General features: G+C 42.5%; 1 protein-coding gene across 3 annotated transcripts in view; it reads left to right on the top strand.

The window, feature by feature from the left end:
* Positions 1 to 22,641, top strand: part of LOC126335372 (EGF domain-specific O-linked N-acetylglucosamine transferase) — a 137,519-nt gene that overhangs the window by 70,278 nt on the left and 44,600 nt on the right. For 2 of the 3 annotated variants that reach the window (XM_049998580.1, XM_049998582.1), the window contains 2 exons: positions 7,292 to 7,455; positions 13,733 to 14,007. In XM_049998580.1, coding sequence (XP_049854537.1) covers positions 7,292 to 7,455; positions 13,733 to 14,007 — 439 coding nt within the window. The remainder of the gene's footprint in view (positions 1 to 7,291; positions 7,456 to 13,732; positions 14,008 to 22,641) is intronic. The other variant, XM_049998581.1, reaches the window with a different exon arrangement.

The following is a 22,641-nucleotide window of genomic DNA, read 5'->3' as shown; positions in this document are numbered from 1 at the left end:
CTATCTCTACTGCATAGCCTACAGAACCACTGATGAGTCTCACTCATTTTCCCAATTCCCATGCGACTACAATCTCCCCAATGAAAAATCTGCTGCAATCTGCTGCCTTGGCCACAGCCCTCTGACTTTGTTGGGTCATACTGTGATGGCTGAGACCAAACGCCACAGGCCTCTTTTGTAATTGTGGCCGGGGGGGAGCAGTGGTGAGTCAAGTCAGTGGCCTTTCTCAGCAACCGTCCTCAGCTGCGGCTCTCTGGTGTCGGCGGGCCCCAGTCACGGCATTTGTGGAGGCGGCATCCCTAAATGATGGTGGCAGTGCATTACCACAATGCACACTCCAAGCGATGACTCCCAAGACAGGCGGCTGCCTGTTGTCAGTGGCAGTGTCACTCTGGTGCCTCCTCGGCAACAACCTGCGTTACAACGAAACTGTCATGAGGACTATGATGGCAGTGATGACTCTGAACTGGTGGCGGCGCTGAGAGACACAGGCTGTGCATCACCCCAATACCTCATGACAGATGATGATGCTGAGCTGGCTGCCAGTCCTTAAATATGGCTTTCTGCCACTGATGCCTGCGATTTTTCATCCCCAGGAGGTCTGTGGAATATTATGGTTTTGCTCAGCTGGCATAACTGACCTGATTACTGCCCACGATGTTGACATTTTTAACTTGGCACTCTGTCGACCCGCTTATGTCACGGTATCATACCACTGAACTGCTCACCAGAATGTAACGCACATATGACTTATGGCTCCCAGTATTCCTTCACATTTTAACGAACTTCACTACTGTAAAACTTCTACCTTTAACTAACTTAATCACTGTGATCATTTGACACTCTACACTGCCCCCTTCTACAGAAAGAATGCCTCCCCATATCCTGTCTCTACATCTATTTACATTCGACTCTCTTTACATGGTTTTGAACTCTCTACCAATACTGGGCTTGTACCGTATTTACGTAGTTCACTGCCTTCGAAATTATATATTGTGGCTTGTCACTACTAATTAAACCATAGTTCTCCCTCTTATACACACTATTCCTTATGATTCTTGAGCATACTTGGTCTTTGCCTTCATGACTGTTTATTCGTTACACTGCCTTGGGGAAGGGGGGGGGGGGGAGTGCCATTCTGATTGGTTTGAATGGCTGAAGGTTGGAATTTAGGCAACTCTTCTCTTAAACAATAAATATACAACTCTGATCACAACAAGGAATACACCAGTGGCAGAGGCTGATGAACCAATGACTACCAATTGCTGCTGCTGCTGCTTCTGTAGCTTTTTCACAATTTTTTAAGACTTGTTCCATGGTAATACAACCATGTTCGATGGCAATCATCTGATCCAGAGAGGTGAGCAGGTCCTCGTCACTGCTATCACTAAGAAATGAAATGTGTTCTGGGGGCAAAGCTGAGGCAGATAGGTCAGGTAAGTTGCTTTATCATAGCTGGTAAGTGGAAAGTTGATTCAGATATGTCACATTGAGTTCCATTGAGTATTAATCCTTGACACTGCAGAACATTTGTGTATCATCTAAGTTGCCCCACTTGTAACATGTACAAATAATGACTATTGGCCCTGCCACCAAGGATAATCAGCACTGTCCTACGCACTGGAAATATTCCCCCTCCTCGGACAAAACTACCTTAGGGCATTTCATGACCTCTTTTTGGAACAAAACAATGTGAACTTGCAAGACTGCAGCACTGTATGCACTAACTTCAAAGGGCAGATGGTAACTGGTCCGGTGCGACAGCATAATAGCTCCTGTGCAGACATTAACTCTTGATTTCTGGTGCCACTAGTAAGATTTCCTGTACGTTTTTAGCTGGACATACTTCTGCAAAGAATCCTGTACTACTGGTTATGCATGTACAGCATAGCACTCCAAATAGCAGTATCTACAAGTTAGTGGTTTTTGTTTGCTAACTTCTGAGTAAGCCCTCTCTGCTGGCTTGTAACGGTAGCCAAGCAATACTACTCCCTTGTCAGTTTAATACCCCCAAAGGTTCTGCTCCAACAGTTTGAATTTCTTTCAAACACATCACCAATCATTCTGCTGGTAGTAGAACTGATGTAAGGTGCCGGCACATAGCAACTCTGCAGTTTCAATATGAGCATCTGTCAAGCTGTCAGCAAGATTGCATAGTAATGTGGCAATCATTAACTGTGCATTGATGTTGTTCAAGCAATCACGAATAAAACACAAGTCCCAATTGGTGGTTTCAGCAGGTGACATAATATGTGACATTAAAGTAGCGGCCAAGTCACAAAGCTGTCAAGTGTTGTTCAGCACATCACTTTCCAAATTGGTGAGCTGGGCTGTGTGCAAATTCACTGCCTCTTGGTTGCTTTCCACTTCCAGACTTCCTGTAATGCCTTATTACAGGAGCCAGCTATGACGTTCACATTGGCTGTATCAAACACTGTCTTTAGGATCCTATCATCTGTGTCCAACCATCCTCTTTTTCTGTGTAATCCACAGGATCTGCTCCATAATCTGACACAGTTGCACCTACAACTTTGCAGACTCTGATCGTAACAGATGATACTTTCCTTGTACACTGTTACACCCTGACTGATTACTCATCATGTTGTGCAGTTTCCCAAACATTTCTTCTAGTCTCCAAATCTTATTCCTGAGAGTTAAAATGTTGCAATTTACCCTTGATGTCCAGAGTGATCTGACATAATCGTATCTGCCAGCTTGGAAAACATGACACTTCCTGACACTGAATGTACCTTCACTGCTTCAGCTACACACCCATAGTACAATAGGCATAACACAATAAGACTCCATGCTACATTCGTACTCCATGGACTGAATGATCTGCTACTGGATGCTGCTCCCATCCTCTCCCATCCTCTTCCATCCCAGGGCAGGAATGTGGGTCCTGTGGGGAAAGAAAATTCTAGTGTCAGTCCTACATCCCAGCTCTAAGTGTTAGCATATACTGATGATTCACCATATTATTCTGTTTCCCTCACTTACTTTTTCTCCTCCTCTTCTGTCATTTCTCTCCACCCATCTGAGGAAACTAGGGCAACATAAGGCGAATTGTCCATACCCCTTGTAAATAGCCAAATTTGGCTTATGTGGACTATGAAAGGGTGGATGGGAAGTTGCAGTTTAATGTTAACCAATAATGTTATCTCTATTACGTGGTGAGGGCCATTGTACTGTAACACGAACTTCTTTGTATTCCCATTTGTCATATAAGGATTCATTAACATAATTCAGAGTGCCACATGGTACTTAGGTAATACTGCTTTCACATCGTGCAACGTTTCCTTTTTCTCTAAAGCCTTCGTATTCATCTTTTGTAGTTGTCTCCAGATAAGTTTCACTCTCCTAGTGAAATCCTTCACTGATGAAATGTCTCCTCATGGTGTGGCTTTGCAAAACTCAAAGGGCGATGGCATCTCACACCCAAAAATTACTTCATGTGGGGATAACCCTGTGTTCTGGTGAACTTTTGAGTTGTATGCAGCAATGATGTAGGCCAATACGAAGGGTTTATCAATTTCCAGTAACCTCTGTAGTGTAATTTTCTGATGGTCAAGTTCTGCTCTTTGAGCACACAACCCTAATTTTTTATGTGATGGTCCACGTCCTGCCTAACATCACCCACCAATAAATCTTTGCTACCCTTCCTTCCATTGCTCTTCAACCTGAATGTCCCGCTAAAATTAAATCATGCACTTACCTCAACACTTCATCATCCAAGCTTTGTTGTCCGATTCAATACTCTATCCTCTGTGCAGAACTGCTGCTCTTTAGCAAACCACTGACAGTCTGGTTAGCACTTTGTGCTGCTCTCCATTCACTTATGTCAATGACTGTGCATTCCATAGCATGTGACCTTCCGTGGCAGATATGCGACCTCATAATCAAATCACCTACCGTAGACATAACAACAAAAGTACCCAATTCCAAAAATCACTGCAAGCATTTCCTTCTCTGTAGTGGAATAATTTTGTCCAGCATTGCTGAGCTGCTGTGAAGTGTACGCAGTTGGGTGTTTGTGTCCATCTACTTCCTGACTCCTGACTCCTTAATGCTGACTAGTCGACAGACCCTCCTGGCATTGTGCAATTTGCTGTAAAGTCACAGTCTACTTCGTCCTCATTTAACACTTCTAAATTTGCAACCGGGGTACTGCTAATCAAGGGAAGAACTGCTGCATCCACTTGGAAGTTAACTTCCCCCACCCAAAATATCAACACTTCAGCACCGAGTGAATTTACACACACTCCACCTGCGCCACTCAATGTCCATTATGGTGCGTTTAATCTATTTCCCAGATACTTGTATACTTCCAACTGATACCTGAGAACTTGTACCCAACAAAATTTTAGATAATTTATCCCCCACATAGCTGGTCAGAAAAAAGTCTGACACTGCTTTATTACATGTGCCAACTTTTACGGGTAACATGGCATGGTGAACACCCCTTCCCTGCACTGTTTAACTGCGACCTGTAAAATCTACCCTGTGGCTGAAACTTCCGTTGTTGCTGATTTCTGTTGCTACATTGCTCATCCGAGTGACCAAATTTCTTACAATACCTGCAATATTGCTATCTGCAGTCCCTTTGTATATGACCATTGCATCAACACTGAAAACAGTTTATACTTGTATAAACACTGTCCTATGTTCACATGACCTAGCCAGTGACTCAGTTTCTATCATGACAATGCTGTATCCATTGCTTCACTCAGGTACTTACGAAATTGCAAACAAATCTTTCTTGACATTTCTGGTTGTAACCCCCTCAAAAATGCATCAAGAGCCATCTGCTTTGCTTCTTATAAAATTAAAAAGTTAACCCTATCATCATCCGTGAGCTCATAGGTACCTACAGTGATTTAATGAATATGGTCAGTGAAACTTTCAGAAGATTCATCCTGCTTACGGAAAACCCCACTAAGTTGTCCTCAACAATATCTTGCCATGTTCTTCTTCCAGTATCTCTCTATTAACCCTTCCTGAAAACCCTCAAATGTTTTACTCTCCTTCAAATTCTCATTACCATAACATGTGCTCTAGCAACTCCTGCTACCTTAAATCTAGCAAAATATCATAAATGCACCTTAATCCATGTCCCTCATTTGGCGACTGTAGCCAAACTGTCAAAAAAGATAAAAATGTCATCACTGTTTTTCCCTGAAAATGGGATAATCAATCCTACAGGAGTGTCATTCAGGGTGGGTGGGTTGCGATGTGACTGTTCCCTCCCCACGGCTCTGAGCTTATTTTCCTCTATCTGTAATTTATCTACTTGATCCCAAAGTTGCTCAATAACTTCACCAGCTGAAAGTTCCTTTGCTAGGGCTACAATTTAATCAAGACAAAAGTATACCCAAAGAATACAAAAAATGATCCAGACAAAAGACAGGAAAAGGGACAAACCAACAGGCTCAAAACCAAAATAACTGAAATTGGCACATAACTTCCTTTGCTGCGTGGCACACCATAGTTGTAGGTGCACCATACTGCTGACTATTTAACTCCATGAGAGCCGTCTGCACAATGCCTCAGCATTCTTTCTGACACCAGTGTAAACAGGCTGTGTTAACAGGCATGGGGCTCCACTGCCCATCACCAGATTCAAATGTGGGTTCTCTGCTGCACTTGAGGAAGAGAATGGTGGGGGGGTGTCCACGGATGGCTCCTTATGACAGAATAACAACATTTATTGATCAACTGAAATACTGAAATACATTGGCTGTGGCCCCTCTGGGTGAGGTTTGCTTCCACTTGTAATAGTGTCAGCAGTGACAAAGGTGGCCAGAAGATGCTCACCCGCACCCCTGCTGCACTGACTATAGGTGCACTGGTGTAACTGGAATTTGGTGCTTACGTAGTGCTGGAATTGGACCAGAGAAAGGGATAGGTGAGTGATGGACAATGACTTCTTTGTCTTGGAGGTTGTACCACTGTTGTCACCAAGGAAGTGGTGTGCATCTGCTGCTAACTGTCGATAAGTATTGGTGTGGACTGTGATGGAATTTGTGGCTACACTTGGTTCCTATGGCTCACAAGTCTGAAAACCTAGCACACTCTGATATCCTGACACTTGCCCAAAGGTGTGAGTCTAGACTTGGGAGCTCATGTGATAGTAAGGTTTGTGTTCTGGCTTATTACATCAGATGCAATAGGTTGACAAACGTATGGAGTTTCACCTGTGCATAATTTTGGCTGCATGCAGTGACAGGAGTGGATCTATAGGTGCAAGGCCTCATACAAGTCAGCAAGGGAAGTGGTTGCAGTTATGTCATTGCCACTGTCTGTCTGTCTATTTTTATCATTGTTGTCATTACAGTAATTATAATCGCTGCTGCTGTTCCAATGCTTGCTTCTACAGTATGAAAAATTTTGGATCCATAATAATGAAAACTGTACATTGAGAACATACCTCGTAGCCAGTGTTTCTATTAGTCACGATAAAAATACATATCTCTGGTGACTTTCCTAGAGCAGCAAAGCTGCAAAAATCACAAGCTGAAGTAGTGAAACCATGGTAGCACGAGAAGCCAGAGGTGGAGGCATTTAAGTTAGCAAGAAGGGTGCCAAAGTATGTTGGTAGAACAAGCAAAAATAGAAATAAGCCAAATTTGTTGTGAGCCAAGCCCATAGTACCAATAGACAGGCAGCAAGTGACATGCTGGTGAGCCATGCATTACTTTGAAGTCAGTTACCAGTGATCATACATTTCTTGCTTTGGTCTTGCTAGACAGTGTGCCCAGTGTACCCCCCACTGGCACCTCATGTGGGTGTGATCTAAAGGCACCAAACTAAACATATCTCAAGTCTCTGCCTCTGAGTTAATGTTGACTTCATAAGATGAAGTTCTGAGATCGTGTATAGGCATTCACTTCAACCTGCTACCTTCCCAACTCATTTCTGTATCACACATACCTCATATCCATTCACTATGAATGACTATCCTAAACACATCTTTTGTCTATGTTTGTAGCTCATATGTGAGCCATTGTGGTAGAAGCTCTTATGTAGTGTGTATGCATTGCAGAGGCACTTACTTGAGCCTTTCTGTGATGAAGATGCTTGTAATTATGTTAAATGTAATGCTATAGACAAATGGCCCTCAACTGCAGGCTCGACAATTTCTAAATATGTTCATTGCGTCTGAATGTATTTTTGAACTACTTTTGTATAATACGTAAACAATGGTGGAACAGTAGCATTAATGATATTGTTTTTAACCATACTGAATTGTTTCATTTGATAGAACCATTCTGAAACTATTGTATGTCCTCAGGTTACATAATGAGAGGCTGCAAGCTGAATGTGATCATATAAGTCCTTTGCAGTCATGGGGTCCTGAAATTCGCTACTTCACTGAATTGCCCAGGAGACCAATCACTGATGATGACTGTGATGTAGTAATTGAAAAACCTACTTTCATTATGAAAATTGATGCCAGTAAGTGCTTGTTTGTTGTGTTCAGTGAATTATATGGTTTGTCAACATGTGAAGATGAAACAGTGCTGATATGAGAATTATATCTGTCTTTTGTCTTTTGTCTGACTTTTGTAAATAATTTATGAGTAAAGAAGACAACTCACTGAATAAGAGCATTGAGTCATCTACAGGCACACAAAAAAGAATGAAAACTGCTCTAGGAACTGCAGTGCCAAGAATGTTTGTTCAGCTGGCACAGTTTTTAATGATTTGTCCAAAATCTAGGGAGGTTTCCATTCTTTTTTGTGTGCCTATTGATGGTTCAACACTTTTACTGTGTGGTGAGTTGTCTCCTTTACTTCTAAATTATTTCCATATCAGATTTAGATTTTTTTCATGTGTTAAGTTCCTTGGTTTATGAGGCTTCAAATTAAAACACCTGTAGATTGTAACATCACAATGGTGAAGTGACTACCAAAAAACTAATACTAAAATACATCAAAGACAAATTCAAGGACTACTTAAAATACATTAGAGAACAAAAAAGAGCAGCCTCCAGTTTTAAAATGTTGTTTTCTTTTATGCTATTATGTGATGACAGTAGAGGTTTGTGGTGTGAAGATTTATTTTATGTCTTGTGCTGTGGGTATGAGTATGGGTATTCAATTTTTTGTTGAGTTTAGGCATGTCACTTTCAACATACATAAAAATTTGCAATTTGTAGACACTGCCAAGATTTAAAAGGAGATTAATTTTGAAAGAGAGATGTACATATGACTGATGGTATGCACTGCTTGTTTCTCTCCTGGCTCTGAGCTAAGCGAAGGCAATGTCTCAGCTAGGTGGAGATTTTACCCAGAATACAATACAGTTTGCATTATAATGTGAAACACAACATTTAGAGTGCAGTCTTTGGGTATATGGCGTGATATGAATGAACTGATTAGTTTTTAGTCAAACAAACAATGGAAAGTCCAGGATGGAATGTAACAGTATTATGTGAAGGAAAGTTACTACTCACCATATAGTGGAGATGCTGAGTTGCAGATAGGCAAAAAAATAAGACTCTCACAATTAAAGCTTCCGGCCATTAAGGTTGATGAAGGTAGCACCTCATCCCAGTTGCTCTGCTCAACATTGATGAACATTGATAGCATGTTGGCCAATATCTTATTAAGGTGTTCAGTAAGCCCGTTAGTTTGCGGATGGAAGGCAGTCTTCAAGTGATGAGTATGTTGCACCAACGGTTTATCTCTGTCACAAGATTTGATTGAAAAACTTTCCCTCAGTCCGTAATTAACGACCTTGGGGAACTGTGTTGTAATACAATTTCTTCTACGATGAATTTGGCTATCTCGAATGCTTTGGCTCTTTTCATGGCTTTTGTAATGGCATAGCGTGTCAAATAATCAGTGCAAACAACAATCCATTTATTGCCACTAGCAGACATTGGAAATTGTCCAAGGAGGTCAATCCCAATAAGCTGGAAAGGCATTTCGGCTGGTGGAATTGGTATGAGTCAGCCAGGTGATTTCTGAGGAACTGTCTTTCTCCACTGGCACTCTCGACAGTGTGACACATAGTGATGGACACTCCTAAATAAACCCGGCCAGAAAAATCTCTTGCAGATCCTATCGTATGTCTTAATAAATCCTAAATGTGTGGCCTCAGGTGTTTCATGGAAGTTCTGTACAACATATGAGTGCATGTGTTTAGGAATCAATGGTAGCCACCTCTTTTCAAACAGGTTAAAGTTTTTCTTGCAAAGTAATCCATTAACTACCTTAAATTGTCCTTTCACATCCTCTGACTGATTTAAGGCAAGCATAATTTGAGATATCTTGGCATCCTTCTTTTGCTCAGCAGAGAGATTCTGGAGTGCAGTGAGACAGTCACTATCTTCATCAAAGTCTTGCAGAGGGTTTCTCGAGAGACAGTCGGCATCTTGGTGTTTTCTTCCAGTTTTGAACACTATGGTAATGTCGTACTCCTGAAGACATAGTGCCCACCTGGCGATTTGTCCTGTTGGATCCTTACGACCTGTCAACCAACAAAGTGAATGATGGTCTGTAAGCACCGTGAATGGCATTCCATAGAGATACTGTCGAAATTTGCACATGGTCCAGATCACAGCGTGACATTCTCTTTGTGTAGCTGAGTAGTTTCTCTCGCCTTTTGTAAGCATCCTAGAAGCATAGGCTATAACCTTCTCTTTTTATCCAAAATCTGCACCAGAACAGTGCCGATCCCATACCCACTGGCATCTGTAGGTGCTCTCTCATCATACAGACCAAGTACAGCGTCAGTCGTCAGAGCTTTTCGCAGCACATCGCGAGAATCATGTTGAGCATTACCTCAGATAAATTTAGCAATGACTTTTAACAACTCTTGGAGTGGCCTGGCTTTCATACAAAAGTCTTTGATAAAACAATGGTAATAAGAACATAATCCGAGGAAGATTCTTCATCTCTAATATTTTTAGGAATAGGAAATGGGTCTGGCCGCATGCCTTCATTTGACACAAGGTGTCCAAGTATTTTGATTTCTTTTGCTTCAAAGAGACACTTTATTGGATTAAGTTTCAGTCCAACTTGTTGGAGACACTTAAGAATGGCCCTCAGTCTCTGAGAACACTATAATATCATCTTAATAAGAAAGACACATCGTCCACCTCAGTGACTTAGAAGATTATCCATCATCTGTTCAAAAGTTGCTGGTGCATTACACAAACCAAATGGCATTATCTTAAACTCATACAGGCCCTCAGGTGCGATGAATGTAGTTTTCTCATGATCAGCCTCATCTACTTTGATTTGCCAGTATCCCGAGTACACGTCCATGGTTGAGAAAAACTTAGCCCCCTTCAGACTCTCTAGAGCATCATCAATTTATGAAAGAGGGTAAACTCCCTTTTTAGTTATCTTATTTAGCTTCCTGTAATCAACAAATAAGTACCAACCACCATCTTTCTTCCTGATGAGAGCCACTGGTGATGACCATGCGCTCTTCAAAAGCTGAATGATGCCATTGCAAAGGCTGAATGATGTTATTCTTCATCATTTTCTCTACTTCAGTGCAAATTATTCGATGTTCTGTTGCTGACACATGGTATGCTGTCTGGCTTATTGTTTGATGGTTTTCAGTGCTAATCTGGTGCTTCACTGTCGATTTGTCTAATTCGCTCTACACCTGTGGATTGAAGCATTCAGAGTACTCTTGAAGAGTGGCAAGTAGCTGTTGTTCCTTAGTGAGATCTGGTGAGAATAAAGCTAGAAGATCTTGTCCCGTAGTGGTAGCGCTGATTTCACCCACAGACTCTGCATGGGAGGTTTCTATGATGCTCAGCTGTTCTGCAATTAACACATGCGTCTTGGAAGGATCTGCGGTTTTTGGCAGCATTTAACTGTCCACAATTCACCGAATCTGTTCTTAAGTGAGACAACAGAGGCTGGGATGACCAAGTTATTCTTCAGTGGTATGCTTCTCTTACATTCCGCTACAAGATCCATGGGTTGATGCATGGTTTGACACATGACAGTTACCTTTCTTACTGCAGAAATGATCACTTCATCCAGCACACACAATCTACACACACTCGAATGTGCATCTTCCAGTCCACAGAAACTCATCTCGTCTAGCATAATCTGCAAGCAACCATAATCTGTAATTGCCTGAGAAGCTTTCAAAAAGTCCCACCTGAGAATGACATCATGACTGCACTCTTGTAAGATGACGAATTCTAAGGGCTGTGTATGGCCACTTATACCCACACGAATGACACATCTTCTTGTAGGTTTTACGTATTTCCCATTAGCCACCTTCAGCAGAGATGTTTTGTTGTTGACGAGTATGGTATTCTGCAACTGGTGATGGCACTTCTCCGAAATGACTGAATATGGTGCTCCAGAGTCCACAAGAGCTTGGGCTGGTTGGCCATCCAAGAGGATATCGATGTAGTTTCCTATTATTTTTGTAGTGATCGACAGTGGAGGATTTTTCTCTTTAGCAGACTCACCGCCAAGGAAAGTCGCACCCTATAGTTTTCCAAGTTGCAGTGGCTAGGTGATTGGCTGGAGCTTATAAATGGTGAAGGAGACCTTGATCGGCGTGTTGGGGTGCATCCTCTCCAGTGGCTAGCTTGCGGTGATGGTGATCTATGTCGCCCTGCACCCACATGTTCTTGTTCATCTTCATTGTCCCGGAGTTGGCGTCGGCTAAGATCAGTGTGCTGCCTTCTGGTGTGGGCATCATCAAATATCCGCCACCTTTCTCGACAATAGTGCACCACATGTCCGGCCATCCACGGTTGAAACATACTGGTTGGTTATCCTGGGCCCTCCAGACGTCATTCTTCCTTGGTGCCGAAGCTAGTTCCTCATGCGGCATTGTAGGAACATAACTTCACCTGGGACTCGAATTTTTTGCTGTTTTAAAGGGAAATGAAGGACAAGATATTGGATTACATGTCTGTTCCACTATCTTCCTTATGACCTCTTGAAGAGTTTTTGTTTTTTCCTTGCTGTGCAATCCAAGTGCCTTCTGAACTTCCTCTCTCACTATCTGACAAAGAACACTGTGAAATCAGTTTCTTCCTCCATCACAGACACTGATGCAATGTTTGTAAGCTGTTCAAACTTCTTGCGTGTAATTTTTTTCCATGCATTGTCTCGATATACTGGGACCATTTTATGAATTCATCTTCTGTTGAAACCTCTTTCAGGAGTAGGGCTTGGTAGATGTCCTCAGCAACACCCTTCATGAGATGTGCAACCTTATCTTCTTCATTCTAGGATCCACTATTTTACATAGCTCCAAGATGTCTTGAACGTAGGATGCTGTCGTTTCTCCTGGACAATGTGCCCTACACTTTAATTTATCTTCAGTCTTGCACTTCTGTCATTGTATGTTGCTGAAATACTTGCGCAGTTCCACCTGGAATACTTCCCACCTAGCGAATTTCTCCTTGTTGTTCTCATACCATTGCTTGGCAGTGGCTTCCTAGTAGAAAAATACATTAGCCAAACACATGGTGTCATTCCATTTGTTAAATTTGGCTATACACTCATATACCTTCAGCCACTCGTTTGGATCTTGGCCATCATCACCAGAGAACCCGGAAGGATGTCTCATGTGGTGGCACACAGTTACTGTCATTGTAATGTCCTCTTCTTCTTCTGTCTCCGAAAGACTGTGATCTGTTGAATATGGCTTAAACTTGGGTTTCTCGTCACATAAACGACGGCTCTGTCGTGGCCTGATAAGAGCCACTGTGTCGTCGATAATATGCGGTACCACAAGTTCCAATATTTGACGCCTCCACCAGAATAATGTCACGTAGAAGAAGATGTAAGTAGATGAATGAGGAACATTAACTTCACTTAATGAAGGTTTATTCAGCACTTGCACATAAAAGAGCACGGAGCGAACTGCCTCCAGCATAACACATACAGTATATATACAGCTACAGAACATTCCAGTACAGTGATTCTTGCCATTTGTGGATACTTCTAGAATGTACTCGAACCGAATATAGAAATTAAAATTTTGCATTTCCGGTGAGTTTTGAACTCACGACCCTCCATGCAACAGTCTAGTATCATAACCAGTCCACTATGGTGACTGTGCTACTCCGCTTCTTCTGTGACAATATTGTTGATGGATTCATTTGATGACACCTGTTCTTTTGGACATGTCTGAAAGAACAGATACCTTGCATTCATATAATTGATTCGTCTAAGTGGGCAATAAATCCACAACCCTTAGTGCAGATGCACAATATCATTCGACCTCATGCAGGAATTTAAAATTAGCGAGCATGGAGGACATGGATGTGCAGTGGTTAACGCAACTGCCTAGTAAGCAGGAGACCCCGGGTTCAAATCCCAGCCCGGCACAAACTTTCACTCGTTGCTGTCGATTCCACATAAAGTCCTGGTGCAGCTGATATCATCATTTCCTTCCCTTTCCTGTCTCCCCCCTCCACCTTCAATTTATATAACATTCTACTTTTATTTCTCAGGATAACATTTTGACCATTATTAGTCTAGTGTGTTTAAACTGATTTTTGTTATTAGGGGTTGCCCTTTTGAAAAACCAATTATCACTAGATTTACTCACTTTTTGTGGTTTGGCATTATAAGCCATTGACATATGTACATTTCCATGCATTCTTTCAAAACTTTAGACTTTTTTCCGACTTAAGTGATATGAAGTAATGAGATTCATGTAATTTTCTTATGTTATGTATGTTGTATACTTAATTGGTATGTATATTACTAATGGTGTTGTTTTGTTGCAGCAGTCAACATGTACCATCATTTCTGTGATTTTTTCAACTTGTATGCATCATTGCACATAAATTCTTCTCATCCAAGTGCTTTTTCTACTGATGTCCATATACTCATATGGGAAAGCTTTACATATCAGTCAAGTTTTAAAAGTGTGTGGGAAGCATTCACATCAAATCCTCTCTGGGATCTGAAAACATTTCGTGGTGAAAAAGTATGCTTCAGGAATGTAGTATTTCCACTTCTTCCAAGGATGATATTTGGATTATTCTACAATACACCAATTGTGAGTTCAAATCATATAGTGAAAGACTGTATCATTAGTAAATAGAATATTTTTGTTTCATCTTTCATAACATAATTTCCCCTTGTGTGTGTGTGTGTGTGTGTGTGTGTGTGTGTGTGTGTGTGACAGAGAGAGAGAGAGAGAGAGAGAGAGAGAGAGACAGACTCACAATCAATGTAATTTTTCATGGTTTTTCATGTGGTCAAAGCAAGGAAAAACAACTGAATGAAGGAAACTTCTAGATAATCTCTAGAGCGACGAGAAGTATCAGTGAATACTGACAAAAGAAAGAATGGAGTGGAACGACAACATTGATAATGAATTTTGTGATTGAGACCAAAAAATATAAAATATCAAAGACAATACCTAAATTGCTTTTTTTAGTTTGCTTATTAACAATTCCATTTAAATATATGAATTTTTCTGTTATTTGGTAAAAAAATTGTATTTAATAATGTTGGAAATAAAAAGTGATCATTTTATTCACTGGAGAGTTTTGAGGCATGTTGTATTCTTGTAAGTTTTCTGTGGTGGTGTAAATATTATTGACCAGTTTGTCAAGCCATGTCATATTGCTGGAGATTCATTTAAATAGTGCCTTAATTTTGGTACAAAAGTAAATTGACCAATCTGTATGATGTCGTATTTTAGAAAATACAATAATGGTAATTCCTTGGTAGAATATAGATAATGGAGGGAGTAGATATAACAACTCACCATATAGCTGAATCACTGAGTGGTCGGCAGGCATATAAAAAAACAAAAAACATTGCTAACTTTTGTACACACACACACACACACACACACACACACACACACAAGCACACACATTCTCTCTCTTTCTCTCTGCATGGGCTTACTGACAATGATAGGTCAGTGTAGCTGGCCGATATTTTCACACATGTGCGTGCCTGTGTGTGTGTGTGTGTGTGTGTGTGTGTGTGTGTGTGTGTGTGTGTGTGAGAGAGAGAGAGAGAGAGAGAGAGAGAGAGAGAGAGAGAGGGGCTGTGCAGACACGTGTTGATATTTTTTTTATCTTTATTTCTTCCATTGTTTGTGTTAGAAAAATTTAGAGAAATAATTAGAACTAAATTTGAGTCTTCCATACTATCTTGTCTGTTCAAAATATTTTGAGACTGGCTTAATTTTAAAAAAAAGAGGGAGAGAGAGAAATTAATATGGTAATTTTAATGCTTAAGATGTTGTACATAGTCTCCCTCCACTTGATTGCAATGAACAAAATGTAGATGCAGCCATGTGAAACTGCCAGAAAAGTTCTTCTTTGGGATGTTGTTCAACTTGCACATCAGATTGGCATGAATGTTGATTGTTTAACACTACAGGCGAATTTCTGCACTTTCTCATTTTGTGAGAGGTTCGTATCGATTACACCAAGCCTTGTTACCCATGATGCTATTTTCCAGAAAATAATTGTCTAAGTTATGCATTCAAATCAAGTGGTGGCAGGGAACCACACGTCACCACCAAGGTGTGTGGGACAGACTTTTTTCTTCTTCAAAACATTCTGGAGAATGTCTTGAACACTTGAATTAGAGATGTTGCTCCATTGAGATTTGTGACAATAACGTTGACACACTACTGGTACAAGTCCATTATTTTACACTGCCTGATCACAGTTGACTGGTCAAATGCACAGCCATTGTTTACAATTGCTAGTTCAAGCTGCTCCCATAGTTATTGCACTGATATCGCTTATTCACCAAGAGTGAAACCAGTCTTGGAACTTTTTGGATGATCAGTGCATAGTAGTGGACTAAATATACATAAGGTGGCTCCTCCTAACCTGGGCTCTGACTCATTTTCATTTACCTTTTCTCCACCCAAACTCTCCTTACTAATTTTTCCCCTTTCTTTAGAATGGGCCTGTGTTTCTCGAAAATTATTTGTTGTGGTCAGGCATTGATCCCATTCTAGTGAAGGACTCAGCCATTCATGGGTCAGGATTAGCTTCTGCTTCCCCACAGGCTCAGGATTGCAGAGTTGGTGGTGGCTGAACCACATGGCAGACAATTAATGAAACCTCTCTGAATACAACAGCAGGCAGGAGTTTACTGCTCCTCGATGATGTTGGCAATGGCCAGTGTGCTGAGAGTTGGGATCAGCAAGTGCCATCTCAGGATCCAGAGCAGCCTGCACCACCGGCAATGGGCAGTGTGTCAGTTGGACTCTGTGTAAGTTGTGGTTGCCAAGTAGCATACCGGGACAGATGGAATACAAACAATAACATCCAGCACTAGTTGAAGATGTATGCCCACTGGGTAGAGGTCAGCAACAATGAAAGCCTTCAGGAACTGATGTATAGTTATAGACAGACTCGGCCACCCACAGCCTGGGCTCGAACATGCGTTCCACTAGAGAGGTGGCCACCAGCTGGAGATAGCCACCCAACAGAAGACCCAGCAGTGTAAAGAATCCAAGTTGTCTGCATATAGGCTCTAGCTCAGGTGGCTGCCTGCTGCTGCAGCAGATGAATATCTTGGGTAGATGAGTGAATACTTCATTGGGTTTTGCATTAGTCTCCATCTTGAAGTCAGCAGCTGATGGAGATGGTGATGGATGGCATCTGTACACACCTGGATACAGTCATGTACGGAGTATGTTGACAAGCATCTGAGAACAACTGACCACATATGGCAATGAAGGTCTGAATTGGGGGGGGGGGGGGGGGGGGGTTGGTTTATGAGAGACTGCTGGCCAATACTTCTCCAACAGCAGCACCCCCCAGTCTGGAAGAGAGACAGCGGGTTGCCATGCAAGGCTGTCATTGGTCTGTGATGACTTCATTCTTGGTTAGTCAGCTCCTGAAGGAGCCTAGCTGGGGCTGTTGTATTGCTTGGCTTCACCCTTTAGAGGCATTGTCTAGTATGCACCTACGCCTCCCTGGTGTATGCCCCGTCCATCCATCTGGACTTGGCACGGGGACCCAAGGACTCGGTTCTGCCTGTGGCCCTCTGTCGCTGTTTTTGTGCGCTCCTCGCCTCATTTTCAGGCTGTGAGACTCTCTACACTGATGGTTCCCTGGTTGATGGTCGTACTGCCTACGCTTTTGCTCATGCAATGTTGAACAGCGCTCCTTGCCGGCGGGCTGCAGTATTTTTACTGCAGAGCTGGTGGCCATATTGCGCGCTCTTGAGCATATGCGTTTCTGCTCAGGTACGTCCATCGTCATCTGCAGTGACTCCCTGAGCAGCCTCCAGGCTATCGACCGCTGCTATACCTCTTCTCTGGTATCATTTATTCAGGAGTCTGTTTCTGCCATTACCCGCTCTGGTCGTTTGGTGGTCTTTGTTTGGACGCCAGGTCACGTTGGCATGCCGGGGAACGAACGTGTCGACAGGCTGGCCAAAGGGGCGATCGACGCCCCAGCTTTAAAAGATCGGCATCCTGGCTCGTGTTCTGCAGTTGGTGTTGCACCGTAAGGTGCTTGGGATGTGGAATGATGAGTGGCGTGGCCTGACATTCCCGAATAAGCTGCGGGCTGTTAAGGAGACGACCGATGTGTGGTGGTCCTCCCTGCGGGCTTCTCGCAGGGACTCTGTCATCCTTTGTCAGCTCCGCATCGGCCATACCTACCTGACGCACGGCCATGTTTTGTGTCAGGAGGATCCTCCCCCCCTGTGTCGGTGCGTGTCCCGGCTGACGGTCGCCCACATTTTGTTGAAGTGTCCCTGACTGCGCACCCTCCGGCAGTCTTTTAATCTCCCGGGCACCTTGCCTTTGGTTTTATGCGACGATGCCTCCATGACTGATGACATTTTAAATTTTGTCCCTGGTAGTCCTTTTTATGGTTACATTTAGGGAGGTCCTACACCTTTCCCTTTCTGTGTCTCTTGTCCTCGAGTCTCTCAAAATTGGTTGCAGATTTTGGTGTGTAGTGGGATGGTTGACTCTTTTCCCTTTTTTTTTGTTCTCGTGGTCAGTCAACTCAGTCAACCAGTCTCCGGCCATCTTCGTTTCTTCTATTTCTTTCTGTCTGTAGTGTTCGTTGCCGCATTTGTGTTCTTTCAGTGCCTGGGGGGAAGTCTCCTTCCCCTTGGGGTTTTACCAGCTCCACAAATTTTTGTCTCGCCTGTTTTTGGAATGGGGGACTGATGACCTTAGCTGTTTAGTCCCCCCTTAAACATCCCAACAACCACCACCACCATTGTCTAGTAGCTTCTTCCAATTCTTCAGCTTCCTAAATAAGCAAACTTGCATTCTGAAGACACCTTCTTATGAAACATTGTTGGGACTTCAGGCAGATGTTCACTTCCCTCTGTATGATGCTGTTTTGCATAGCATCACAAGAACAGTTCATTGCATCTGATGGAGTCATGGTGCAACAGTACTTTTTCCTTGAAGAAATCTGGGCTCCTGATTTGGACCAATGTGCATTTTTGGACACAAAAATTTATGCTGTACAATTTGGTATAAAAGTACAAAGTTTTTCTCATCTTCATACTCTTAATTTTAGTGTAATCCACATGACTAAGTAGCTGTTTCTTAATACTAAACATTATTGGCTAGGGTTAGCCCAGTCCGTGGGCAAAGGATGCACCGGAAACTCAACAATTTTCCTCTTAAAATAGACATAGATTACACAAAGCTAGGTCAAAGCCACAGCAGTACTGGAAACTGAAACACTTATGGCCATAATCCTATTGCGCTGCTCACTATGGTACTGCTGAACGTGCTGAAACATTTTTTCGACAGTAATACAACTTTTCTGTGTGGCTTCAGTTCATCCAGCAAATGGAGAAGGTTTTAGAGTGTTCATATTGGAAACATGTTTAACAGCTTATCCAGCCAATACAATAAGGGCTGTGTGATATTACTTGAAGTTTTTCGGTGGTAGTAGCTGGGAGACAGAAAATAGCCCCACTATGCCACAGGTTGCACCATTAATTAATATCCCACTACCTTACAATTACACCCTTGTCATTCCCTTGGGTCAACCTTGTTTGTAACAATTTATAATCACTATCTCCATTTGCCTGCTTAGCTGACTGGTAACGTGCTTGCCTACCATGCAGCGGGCCTAGGTTCAATTCCCAGCCGGGTTGGAGATTTTCTCCACTCGTGGACTGGGTGTTATGTTGTTCTCATCATCATTTCATCATCATTACGGGCATGTGAGTCGCCCAATGTGGCATTGACTGAAATAAGACTCACACTCGGCCGCCAAACTACCCCGGATGGGGCCTCGCAGCCAGCAATACCATATGATCATTTCATTTTTTACCACTATCTTTGTATTAAGCAGAGAGTAAATCCAATGCATTCTGATTGTTTGGTAGTTTATGTAAAAACAATTGTGTTTCACATACTTGTGTGCCAGTCTGGATCATCTTTATTGGCATATGGTAATTCTTTGCCTTTGGCATAGTTGGCATCAGTATGTAGCTTCCTTTCGCCTTGGAGATTAACAATACTTCTTGATTCTTCACCTGTGGGTATTTTTTCATAGCATCCCATATTACTGGATGGGGGTGGATTGTAAAAGCTCGTAATATGCATCAACAGTGGCTACTGGGACTCAAGCAAATATATAAAGTCTGGCCCTGTCAGTGTTAATTTCAGTTGTTGACATGTGATAAAGCAAATTGTAAGTGAGAACCCTGCATGGGTTTCCAGTACTGCACCCTCCACAGGCCAGCTAGGAACTACCTTGAAAGTAGCGGTGTAGGACTCAATTGTCCATGTACGGCATGATGTACCACTTCCTGCAATGCTTGCCATTTCCACTCTTGCATCCCCTATGCAACCTGCTAGTGACCTGAATTTTCACATCTAGTAAATTGAGTCAGTTTTGTGTTGTGTCTAAATCTTGGCTGACTGTGCCCATGTTTGTCTTCATAGATCCTGTTAGCTTAATACTTAACTCCCATGCCATCTGAGTATTGTTCAATGTGCCTTGCTGTAGATTTGTCAATTGTCTTGTATGTCACTCCACAGTTGCTGTGTTGCTGTCCACTATCTCTTGCACTTGTCCAGAAGTGCTATTTAATTCCCTGGTATCATCAGTATCTGTTGTTCTGAATACTGTCTTCAGTAATTTTCCACTTACATCTGGCTTTCTCATCTTTTGACACAGCAACAGATGTAGTACTAAATATGTCACTTGGTGCGACTGTTTCAGGACTGCCCATATGAGAGCTGCAATCCTTGGTACTCCCCTTGGATCTCCTCTAATATTCTTTTCTCTGTGGCTTCAAGATGAAATGTGGTGAATGTCTCCTCAAGCCTCCATACTTACTCCTCACTCCCCACTGTGTAAATTAGCCTCAGTGCCCATTGGTGCCTGGAGAACAGCACCCCTGCTACAAGTTGTTGATTGTGTAGTGTGTCCACTACTGCTCCTCCAAACCACTGTGCTGCCATCAGAATAATTGCAAACATCATTGTTGTCAGTGCCACACAGGAGAAAGGAATCTGCTTCACTTTCCTTCCCCCTTCCTCGAGGGTGGGTTCATTGCCACACAGTGCACCCCAGTACCATAGCATACCCTTATTTGAATTACCCACTATAACATCTAGCAATCCTATCACAAAAATCACAACAAAAAAATAGAATGAACCACCCTATAATAACACATTGTAATGACTCCATTAAACTAGGAAAATGGTGTAGCCATGTGCAGGGTTCCATACAAAAGGTGCAGTCTTGGGCTCTGACCCATAGCTTCTTGGTTTCAGCCACCAAGTCTTGCATCTTGCACTGCTGTCACCATTGTCCATCCACAATTGGAATTCAACCTTGCTCAATGTGTTGGAGTCGTATCACTTTCTCAGACTGGTCTTCAGTTCATGGTTGATGTGACTTTCCCATCTTCACCAACTTAAGCGAACATACTTAATACCATTCGTCGCCTCAGTAACACCAGTGGCAGTGAAATCTGCTCTACACTTTTGCAGCTTTACAAAGCCCTGTCCTGTCCCATCTTGATTTGGGAGCATAGCATATGGCTCAGCAGCATTGCAAATGTTGGACCCATGGACCATTGTGGTATCCAACTTGCTGACATGTGTCGTTTGAACCATCCTTGTGAATGGCCTACTCTCACAGTCTGGGATCCCTCCACTGCAGATCAGATGCCAACAACTGCTGCTCAGCTGTGTAGTACACATTCAGTTCACCTCTGAGTATCCAAACCACTGTGTTATTTTTCCTAGTAGGGAGATCCAGCTCCCACTACAACAATCCAGGCCTAAAGTCTCGACTGCAGTTTGCAAAACTTGCCTGTACTATGAACTGTAACCTGTTGCCTGTTGTCAGGGAGCAATCAAGAATGCCATCATGGTGTGTATCCCTTCCTTGGGTCTGTCTCCCTCTATCCTTTTGACCAAAAGAATCTGGAAAATTCAGAAATGGTAGAAACTGATGGCTTAAGGGTCAACGAATGAATCAGTTTTGTCCATACACATGCACGTTGAGGTGAACAACTTTCCTTGTCAGATGGATAGTGTGTGTTCACTGCTGGATTGGTAGCCATCGCTCAAGTCCTCAGTCACATTCATTCTTGCACCTGCGAGTAATGCTTAATCCCTGAGTAGTCTTCAGACTATCAACCAGGGCTACCCTCAACACCCCCAGGTTGTGACTATCCAGAATCTCGTTTCTGATCTCCATCAAGCTGGATGGTCAGTCATTTTAATCTGGACCCGAGGTCACTTTGGTATACCAGAGATGAACATGCTGACTGTTGGCCACATTGCCTACTGGAGGCTGACTTTGGAGGTGGGGTACTAGAAGTGGACCTTCTGTTGACTCTAAGCCATCAGTTGTTGGGGGCTTTGAGTACTACTTGATGTGGCATGGTTTCTCTAATCAAAATGTGAGCAGTAAAGGGGACCATGGCAGTTACCCACAAGTGTCAGTTTAAGTGGATGCAAACTGTCATCCTATCATTTCAAATAGCTTAGATGCCTCTGGATACCTTCAAAATGGTAGTTGTTTATAGCTAAAAGTGGACTCTTTTCAATACTTCTTCCTTCAGTACTGCAGGTACCCAGATGTGTGACCTGAACTTGTTGCCCTACATAGTAGCCAATTATGCATAACGAACTGTGGTTGTGTTTTGAACAGCTGGTTTGTGCCTTCTGCTACTTTGCAGATCTCTGGCCAAGCACATTTACGACCCCGGTTTTCCTGGTCTAGTATCTTCAACAAATATGTTCATAGTCTAGCAGTGTCAGCAAACCCTTTGATGAATTTCCTATAATAATTGCATAACCTAACATGGAAGTAACTTCCATAAATTATTTCTGTGGAGAAAACACAATTGGGTGTACCCTGGAAAGATAGAACTACTGTCAGTCCTTTTACCACTGGGAAACTGGAGAAAAATGGCAATACCCTAAAGATGCCAGCAGTTGCTTCTTAGTTCTATGGTGGTGTGAAATCACCAAATGCACATATCAATCTTGTAGTGATTTTCATGACATTGTGGCTAATTATGTGGCCTAAATAACTTCCTTCTGCCAATGCAGAGTGACACTTTTCAATACTTAATGTTAAGTGTGATTATTGCAACCTCTTAAGCACTTCTTCCAGCCACTGCATGTGCGTCTTCAGATCCTTGTAAAAAACAACATCATTTAAGTAGACGATACACTGATGTAGTTTTAATCCCT

Source organism: Schistocerca gregaria, chromosome 2 (genome assembly GCF_023897955.1).
Source record: "Schistocerca gregaria isolate iqSchGreg1 chromosome 2, iqSchGreg1.2, whole genome shotgun sequence".
NCBI classification, from domain to species: domain Eukaryota; kingdom Metazoa; phylum Arthropoda; class Insecta; order Orthoptera; family Acrididae; genus Schistocerca; species Schistocerca gregaria.
This window is presented reverse-complemented; position numbering and strand designations above follow the sequence as displayed.